General features: G+C 30.8%; 1 protein-coding gene and 1 long non-coding RNA gene across 2 annotated transcripts; one reads left to right on the forward strand and one right to left on the reverse strand.

Annotated features, from left to right (window-relative positions):
* Positions 1-5,951: 5,951 nt before the first annotated feature.
* On the reverse strand, positions 5,952-7,512 carry LOC124888538. The gene is made up of 2 exons (XR_007046953.1): positions 7,375-7,512; positions 5,952-6,328 (listed from the first exon to the last, which is right to left on the reverse strand). It is a non-coding gene; the product is annotated as an uncharacterized LOC124888538 (long non-coding RNA).
* Positions 6,485-9,924, forward strand: LOC107848549. Its single transcript, XM_016693341.2, has 4 exons — positions 6,485-6,733; positions 7,462-8,197; positions 8,468-9,010; positions 9,626-9,924. The coding sequence occupies exons 1-4, from the start codon at positions 6,675-6,677 to the stop codon at positions 9,722-9,724; spliced, it is 1,437 nt and encodes a 478-aa protein (XP_016548827.1). The 5' UTR covers positions 6,485-6,674; the 3' UTR covers positions 9,725-9,924.
* The last annotated feature ends 841 nt before the right edge of the window (positions 9,925-10,765 follow it).

A 10,765-nucleotide genomic window follows, 5' to 3' on the forward strand; every position in this document is an offset into this window, starting at 1 on the left:
TATAAAAGATATATACACATATATACGTACCATTCAATATATATGTAATACTTTAAATAAAATATACTACAATATATATACTTATATATAATGAGATATATACTAATTTATAAAAAATATACACATGTATACGTTAAATATATACTACTTTAGAGTCTATAGATTATATATACACATATATACGTACCATTCAATATATATGTAATACTTTAAATAAAATATACTATAATATAATGATATATATACTAATTTATAAAATATATACACATGTATACGTTAAATTTATTCTAATTTAGAGTCTATAGAAGATATATACACATATATACGTACCATTCCATATATATGTAATACTTTAAATAAAATATATTACAATATATATACCTATATTTAATGTTATATATACTAATTTATAAAACATATACACATGTATACGTTAAATATATACTACTTTAGAGTCTATAGAAGATATATGCACATATATACGTACCATTCAATATATATATACTACTTTAAATAAAATATACTACAATATAATGATATATATATACTAACTTATAAAATATATACACATGTATACGTTAAATATAAACTACTTTAGAGTCTATAGAAGATATATACACATATATACGTACCATTCAATATCTATGTAATATTTTAAATAAAATATACTACAATATATACAAACACGATATATATAGTTATATACTAATTTATAAAATATATACACGTGTATACGTTAAATATATACTACTTTAGAATCTATAGAAGGTATATACATATATATACATACCATTCAATTTATATGTACTACTTTAAATAAAAATATACAAGAATATAATGATATATATACTAATTTATAAAACATAGACACATGTATACGTTAAATATAGACTATTTTAGAGTCTGTAGAAGTTATATACACATATATACGTACCATTCAATATATATATACTACTTTAAATAAAATGTACTACAATATATACACCTATATATAATGATATATATACTAAATTATAAAACATATACACATGTATACATTAAATATATACTATTTTAGAGTCTATAGAAGATATATACACATATATACGTACCATTAAATATATATGTATTTATTTGAATAAAATATACTACAATATATACACACACTATATATATGTTATATGCTAATTTATAAAACATATACACGTGTATACGTTAAATATATACTACTTTAGAGTCTATAGAAGATATATAAACATATATACGTATCATTCAATATATATGTACTACTTTAAATAAAATATACTACAATATAATGATATATATACACTAATTTATCAAATATATACACATGTATACACTAAATATATACTACCTTAGAGTCTATAGAAGATATATACACATATATACGTACCATTCATATATATGTAATACTTTAAATAAAATATATTACAGTATATATACTACCATATATACACACACTATATATATAGTTATATACTAATTTATTAAACATATACACGCGTATACGTTAAATATATACTACCTTAGAGTCTATAGAAAATATATACACATATATACGTACCATTCAATATATGTACTACTTTAAAAAATATGCTACTTAATATAATAAATTAATAATATTTAATAGTAAATTAGTAATATATTAAAACTAAGTATTTAATTTAAACTAGAAAGTCAATTTAAATCATTTGCAAAATCCCATTTTAAAAAGAAAAAATTGTTATCCGGGCCTGCCGGGCCTGTTAACCAACGGACCTGGACCGGTTTTGGTCCGAGCCGGGTTAACCGGGCTCAATAAAAAAATTAACCCAGCCCGATCCCGGTACCCTACAGCCCGTGGGTTTACCGAACCGGGTTTGCTTAGTGGGTCGGGTCAACCTGGCCCGTTTGACACCCTTATTTATAGCCGACTGGTTTTACACCATCTGGGGTATGGACTACAGGTCCAAAAACCTTCCATTTAGCAAGTGAGTTTAATTCTAATTGAATCACCTCTTGCTATTTTTGCCTATCATTTCTTCATCGACATTCTTCAACAGATAGAGGTTCAAGGTCCTCGTTGTCTTGCATAATATTTAGTTCAACATTATATGCAAAAATATTATCCAGCATAATTTTTTATCGATCTAAATTTATCTCATCACTAGTAGGACTTATTTAAAGTTCTTCATTCACTTGAGTCTTGGATTCACTGATTTCTACAAGAATATCAGGTTTAGTCGAATTTTGAATCTCTTCAGTAGAATCTTTTATAATATTATCTTTATCATTCTTCGCGTTTCTTTTTCTAGGATTTTTATCCTTTGAACCCAATGGCCTACCACGATTCAGGTGTGTTTGAGATTCAGAAGCTATGACATTAGTAGATGGTCCTTTTGGGATTTCAATTCGGACAAGCACATTCACTGCAGGGATATATGACTTAGTTATCCTTTTCAAATCAGTAAATGCTTATGACATTTGATTTGCTAGTTTCTGTAAGTGAATGATCTTCTGGACCTCATTTTCATATATGGGGGTACGTGAATCAAAATAAGATAATCATGAAACTTTTCACATAATTTCTCTTTTAAGTTCATGTTTCTCTCCCCCTAATTGCGAGAAATTTGTTTCATCAAATCGACAACCTGCAAATCGAGCAGTAATCAAATTTCTCGTCAATGGTTCAATGTAGCGAATTATAGAGGGTGACTCAAACCCAACATATATTCCTAACCTTCTCTGGGGGCCATCTTAGTACACTAAGGTGGTGTAACTGGCACATATACTGCACATATATTTGTAGATAGGCAATATTTGGCTTATGATCAAGGATCAATTATAACGGGGAGTACTTATTATAATGAGTTGGAATGAGACGAACAAGTAATGCTACATGCAAGATAGCATGACCCCAAACAGTATTGGAAAATTTCATCTTCATAAGTAGTGGTTTGCTATTAATTGTAGGCACTTAATAAATGACTCAGCAGGAACATTTTGAGTATGAACATGGGTGACTGAACCATAAGACCATCTTGAAGATGCGTCTATTAGGACCATAAGATATCTAAATAACCCACTAGGTAGGTGAATAGGTCCACATATATCCCCTTGTATACATTCTAGAAAAAGAGGAGATTTGATGCCAACTTTTAGTGCGATGGTTTAGTTATCAGTTTGCCTTGATAACAAGAAGCACATGAAAATTCATTACTTGTAAGAATCTTCAGGTTCTTCAATGGATATCCTTTTGAATTTTTAATGATTCGTCTAATCATTATTGAGCCAGGATGGCTTGTTCAATCATGCCAAAGAACAAACGTATTTAGATCGGTAAACTTCTGGTTTACGATAGAGTGTGCTTCAGCTGTACTAATTTCTGCATAGTATAAGCTGGAAGACAAAGTTGGTAATTTTTCCAACACTTATTTTTGACCTGAGACATTCTTGATAATGCCAAGATATTCAACATTCATTTCATTAATTTTCTCAAAATGATATCCATTTCAGCGGATATCTTAGAAACTCAATAAGAAGAAAACAATGCATCTTCTATAACTAATTTTGTCCCCTTAGGTAGAAATATAGTAGCTCTTCCGAAGCCTTCAATTAATTTTGAATTGCCAAAGATTGTTGTAACATTTTCTTTTCTTCTAAGTAAGTGGGGAAAATATTTCTCATCTTTAAATATCGCGTGCGTTGTCCCACTATCAACTACACAAATATCATCGCGATCGATTATTGATCCAAATAAAACTTGAGGAGTATCCATATTTTCTTCAAGATGAAAATATAAACAAAGTAAATATTATAGTATTACTAGCACATAACGTATTACACAAACTTTATTTATTTACAAGACTAGTGATACACTATTAACAGAAATATAAACTAATACAACTTAACAGGAAAGTAAAATAATCAGACTATTTCATATTCATCATCGACAGGATGATTAACATATCCTTCGGAGATTGTAAAGAAATTTGAGACATCTAAATTCATGGGCTCAACACTATCTTCAGAGATAAGGTTTTCCTCTACATCGTTATCTATTTTCTTAAGGGTCGACTGATAGAGTTTCACCAGATGTTTTGGTGTACGACAGGTACGCAACCATTCCTCCACATCGATAACATTTATTTTTAGAGTTCGTCCTTGGTACTACTTCAGTAGCTTCACTGTTCTTTTTACACTGTTGTATTAACGGTCATTGTTTAGTGCAAGGCAATAATCCTGATTAAAATATCTACCTCTACTTTGACCACGACTGGGTCTAGGGCTTCTTTCATGCCTGGTTTGGTGAAAATATGCAGCATTCACTTCAGAAAATGGAGCACTACCAGGAGGTCGACTTTCATGATTTTTCATTAAAAGATCATTATGTTGTTCAGCAACAAGAAGATGAGAAATCAATTTAGAACACTTTTTAGTCCCACTTCTTGGTACTGTTTCTGTGGGAGAATACTCGATGCGAAAAAGGTAGAGACTATTTTCTCTAACATGTCGTGATCAGTGATATTTTTTTCGCATAAATTCAACTGTGATTTAATTCTAAATATCACAGAAGTATAATCAGTTATATTTTTAAAATCATGCAACCTTAGATAGGTCCATTCATAATGTGCTTGTGGAAGGACGACCATCTTCAGGTGGTCGTATCTTTCTTTTAAATTATTCCACAATATAAGGAGATCCTTTATAGTGAGGTATTTCATTTTTCAAACATTCATCAAGATAATGACGGAGAAATATCATGGCCTTAGCTCGGTCTTGGTTTGATGCCTGATTGTCGTTTTTTATAGTGTCTTCCAAACTCATCGCATTCAAATGTATTTCAGCATCCAGTGCCCAGGACATGTAGGTTTTGCCCGATATATCTAGAGAAACAAATTTGTGTTTTGATATATTTAACATTATTTAAGAAAAATAAATACTTATCTTTATTGTTATTGAAAAGTTTTTGCAGAGACTCATGTTGATAACGTGATATAAAATTATCTAAGCAATAAAATATAAGGAATGAAAACACGAGGGAATCTTATGTATTAATCTTCGCTTGTCTCATTTTCTACATAGAACATGGCCTATTTATAACCCAAGTTGGATAAATCCAACTCAAGAGGTGAAAGGTCAATTTTCTACATAGAACATGGCCTATTTATAACTCAAGTTGGATAAGATCCAACTCAAAAGGTGAAAGGTCAATGAGCTTTTGTGCCTAATTAAATTAAAGTCACATGGCAACTAATATTGACATGGACTTCTACATAATACACAACACAGTAGTGTTTAAAGAGTAAAAAAGCAGAAATAACATTTGCTCTTAGCGGGGTTCGAATCCACAACTCAACGAACTAAGGAATCTTGCACCCCGCATACACCACTAGACAAGAAGACTATGTCTAATGTGGGTTCGCAATCATAAAGTTATATAGTGTTTCTGGATTCTTTAGTATAAATATAGGATCTACGAAAAAATTACTGAATTTATCCAAATCTACGTAATGTACTATAGCGCCACCTCTTTGTCTAGATAGTCTAGGGTTTAATAGTTCTATTTTTAAATATCATGTTTAGTTTGTAAATGAATCCTATTCCTTGTGTCATGGAATATTATGTCACAATTTTATATTTTTTTCTTTAATTTCATTTCTTAAAATTATGACTCACAAGATAAGATACACGCACAAACACATACTTTATATTTTTTTCTTTAATTTCATTCTTAAAATTATGACTCATAAGATAAGATACACGCACAAACACATACTTTATAACTAGGTATTACATATTTACACATTGTAATCAGAGACGAATTCGGAATTTAAAGTTTGTGAGTTTTCTACATTAGCTAAAATAAAAACAAATAGTAGTTAAGGAGATTTGAACCTACAACTAACAGGTAAATACAACTTTTTTTTTCTTTAATTTCATTTCTTAAAATTATGAGACACAAGATAAGATACACGCACAAACACATACTTTATATTTTTTTCTTTAATTTCATTCTTAAAATTATGACTCATAAGATAAGATACACGCACAAACACATAGTTTATAACTAGATATTACATATTTACACACTGTAATCAGAGGTGAATTCGGAGTTTAAAGTTTGTGAGTTTTCTACATTAGCTAAAATAAAAACAAATACCTTACAACTAACAAGTAAATACAACTTTTACAAGCCTATCTACTCCACTAGACCAACAACACACATTCTTTATGGATTCCCAACTTATAATTCTTATATATTTATTAGATTTCACTATATAAATATTAGTTCCATATGAAAGTTATTCGATTCCCGAAACCTCCAACCGGCACTCTGAATCTGCCCCTGACCGTAATGGAATAAAAAACACACAATTTTAGTTAATTGAAGGTTAAGTACATTAAATAATATATCACAAGAACTAAAATCACAACTAATCAATAATTAATTGACCAAAAGTTCTAATATCTTAACATATTAGATCCGTCTCTAGTGCTGACCACACGATTTCTGAGGAACATCATAACAAACTCTTGACTGAGCTAATAATTTTGTACCCTTTGAAAAAATTTCCAAAATCTGCAAAATTGAACTTTTTTCTTTCTTTCTCCTCTTTGTTTAATTTCTTCTTGATTTAAAGTTCAAAATTAAGCTCCTCATTATAGAAGCTGAACAAAGAGATGGACTGATCATGGCTTTGAACAATAATGGATTCAAATTATTTGCCTCCACTGTATCAACTATTCCCCTGTCTGGTTACTCCCTCTCTTACTATCACTCTTTTTCTAAAGTTTCATCATTTTCTATTATTTACTTAATTCCAATAAAGACAATAATTGGAAATTAGGAGGGGAGTGTAGGAGCAAGGATAAAGTTATCTCTGTGTGCTATAGGTTTGGGTTCGAAGCCGTGCACTCAATCACTAATGCTTACATTAGGATAGATTGTCTACATCATACCTAAAGGGATGCGGCTCTTCTCGAAACTCTATGTGAATGTGAGATGCTTTTTGTACCGGGCTAACCTTTATTATAAAAGGACATTTAGCCATACCTATTGGATACTCATGCAACTTTAACCCCTGAGTCTAATGTATTATGCATGGACTTATAAAATGTATTTTTACAAACAGGTTAGTTATAATAAAGAGACTTCTAAATCTGTGGTCTTAAATTAAAATATTATGTTTAGTATGTTAAATTTTGTAGTTTTAATCTTTTCATAGAGGGTGTTTGAATTGAAAAACTAACTAGATACAAAAGAAACTCTTCGGGACGGACTAAAAAAAAAATGTAAACAATTAAATCGGGATAGAGGGAGAAATACTATTTTGCAACATGATTGCTGGACTAAGCTACTAGACATAAAAGTATCCTTTTGCTCAAACATACCAGTAAATGCTGTCTGCATTTGCTTCCAATTACGTAAAAGCTAATTAGTTTCATTTGAAATGTTGCTTGTTTCTGTTTTTTTTGCAGAGTGGTGCTGGCTTCAGGTATTGTTCTATACTTAACCTCAGTTTTCCTATTCAATGATCCCAATTGTTCATCTCCTGAGCTCTTACATTACACAAGATTTACAACCTCACAATTTGGTCATGATTCTAGTCCTACAAACCTTAGCCATCTCCTTTTTGGACTTATTGGCTCTGAAGAAGCATGGCACTATAGGAAACAATACATTGAATCATGGTGGAGGCCAAATAAAACGCGTGGTTATCTCTATCTTGATGTGGCTCCAATCAATGATCTTTTGCCATGGTCCTCATCTTCCCCACCTTATAGGGTATCTGATAACATAAGTCAATTAATTGAAGAAACTAAACATGTAGCGCCTACTATGGCACGAATGGTACATGGGATAGTGGAGGTATTCAGGGAGGACCACGAAGGGGTGAGATGGGTGGTTATGGGAGATGATGATTCAATATTTTTTGTGGATAATATGGTAGATGTTCTCTCGAGTTATGACCACACGAAGTATTACTATTTGGGGGGTCAGTCAGAGTATCTATTGTCGAATTATTGGTACTCATTTAATCAAGCTTTTGGTGGAGCTGGATTTATTTTGAGTTACCCTTTGGCAAAAGCAATGTCTAAGTATGTAGAAAGTTGCTTGCGGAGATACCCTTTCTTGAGATCTGCTGATCAAATTACCATGGTTTGCATATCTGATGTTGGAGTCATTTTTACTCCTCTTAAAGGTAGTCACCAGGTATGTTTTCATTTCTTTCTTAAACTCTAAAGTCTGTATCAGAAATATTAATGGCCAAATTAGTATCTGTAAATACTGAACTTCGGTATTTCCAAACCTCGAAATGTTATGTCTGCCAAAATGGTTGGATCTAGCCTTAGCTGGTCTAGCTGTACTCACTACTTTTTATTTGAATACTTGTGCTTGTGAAAAGATAATTTTTTTATACAATAAATTATTCCTCGCTCTAAATTTACTGAGTAATCTTTTTGCATTTGTCTCTACTTGTAGATAGATTTGCGCGGTGATATATCTGGTTTCTTATCGTCCCATCCAAAAGCTCCATTGATGTCCCTTCACCATCTAGATGCTGCCGACCCTATCTTCCCTTCAATAGACAGACTTCAATCCGCACGCCATCTTATGAAGGCAGCAAATTTAGATCAATCTCGCATGTTACAACAAGTTATCTGCTACAACAGGCCTAGCAATTGGTCATTTTCTATTTCATGGGGTTACTCAGTGTATATCTATGAGAACATTTTGCCTAGGAGCCATTTACAATTACCAATTGAAACATTTCAACCTTGGGGAGTTACACCTAAAGACCCTCCATATTACTTGTTAAACACAAGGTGGCCTACAAACGATTCTTGTGAAGCTCCTCATGTTTTCTTCATGGAAAAAGTAGAGAAAACAAAGAAAAATGAAATCCTTACTATGTATTCACGGTCACTGCCTCGAGGATTGTTGGCATGTTTATACAGTGGTAACCATTCTGCAGATTATATCTCCAAGATTGAAGTCTACTCTCCAAGAAGGAAACGAAAAGAGGTAAGGTCTTAATTTCCTGTTTTATTTTGCGATCTGTAATATCTATAGCAATGGATTAAGTTACTTTAGGAATAAAGGGTGAACCGACAATGCATAAAGAGAGAAAAGAAGAATAAAAGAGGATGGATAACATCAATCACCCTTCTTCCTCCTTTGACCCTTATGTGTCTATACATGTCCATTAAAATTGTATTCTATATTGCTTGTTCAATTCGTTTTGCACATTTTCATCTAGTGGTGTAGGTGGTAATGTGGTGATCGGGGGAGAGAAAAAGAGAAAGGAAAGGAGAAGAAAAGATGATGGTGTGGTAAATGATGATGAAAACAGTGGCGGGGAGAGACGAGGACGGGGAGGGTGAATGATGGCACGATGTAAGAAAGAAGGAACAAAAAAAAGATTTAAATATCAAAATTAGGAAGAATGCAAAATGTTCAAATTTACCCTTCCAGTTTTAGAAGATTAATCCTTACTTGCATGATGGTAAGCTTCCACCATTTAAAAATAAAAGCAAATTAGTTTGTTCACATAGCTACCTAGACAAATTCGATCATTTTATACTTATTTTATATCTATAACACGTTTCATATATAACAGTTATGTTTTTCTTCTTCCAGATGGATAGATGTGAGTGTTGTGACGTGATGTACAAAAAGGGCGCCAACAAGGCAAAGGTTAAACTCAGGGAATGTCGTGTGGACGAGATAATTGCTTAGTGGAATATCATTAACTTTTTTTATAGGGTTTAGATTTATTAGTATTATATTAGATAAAAATTATTTTCACTCCTTAATTTTACTTTAAAAATCAAATCTCCTTAATTTTGAACAATAATTACAATCTCCTTTGCAATTTTCATTTTATTCTTCTATATTTATGTAATACCCCTTTATAATATATACAATATTCTTCCAGATGGATAGATGTGAGTGTTGTGACGTGATGTACAAAAAGGTTAAACTCAGGGAATGTCATGTGGACCAGATAATTGCTTAGTGGAATATCATTAATTTTTTTTTTATAGGGTTGAGATTTATTAGTATTATATTGAGTGAAAATCATCTTCACTCCTTAATTTTGATGTAAAAATCAAACTCCCTCAATTTTAAATAATAATTATAATCTTCCCTTTATCTTATGTAATATCTATTTTGCCCTTATAATTTTTTATTTTATATTTATGTAGTATCCTTTTATAATATATATAATATATATTTTTTAATCTAGATATTTATAAAATTTTATTTAAATTTATTAACATTATAAGTAAAATAATATTTTTTATAAATTTGTCATAAAATTTGATGTTATTTTTTAAAATTATTATTGCAATATTATATGTATTAAAGAGACGTTTGGTGTGAGGTACAAAATATAATAATTTGGGGATAAAATTCAAGATTATGTTATCCTACATTTAGTTAGATGTATTAGTCAATTTTAAAATTATTATCCCACTATTTATATCAAGGTGATGAGATAAGTTATCATATATACATGCTTATACAACTTATTTTGAGATAACTAATCTCGGAATAACTTGTTCCCAACCAAGCAACCCCTAAGTGTGTGTATATGTACGTACATGCACATGCATATATTTTTTGTGTCTCATGACTCTTTTACTATTTCCGTTTCATATTACTTGACTTTTGCTAACATAATAACATGACACAATCCTTAAGAAAATTTTATTTAGAGGCGTATTTTACTGAATTAACCTTATTAATGATACTTTGAAACTTTAAATTTGTCTA

This window comes from Capsicum annuum, chromosome 11 (assembly GCF_002878395.1).
Source record: "Capsicum annuum cultivar UCD-10X-F1 chromosome 11, UCD10Xv1.1, whole genome shotgun sequence".
NCBI lineage: Eukaryota > Viridiplantae > Streptophyta > Magnoliopsida > Solanales > Solanaceae > Capsicum > Capsicum annuum.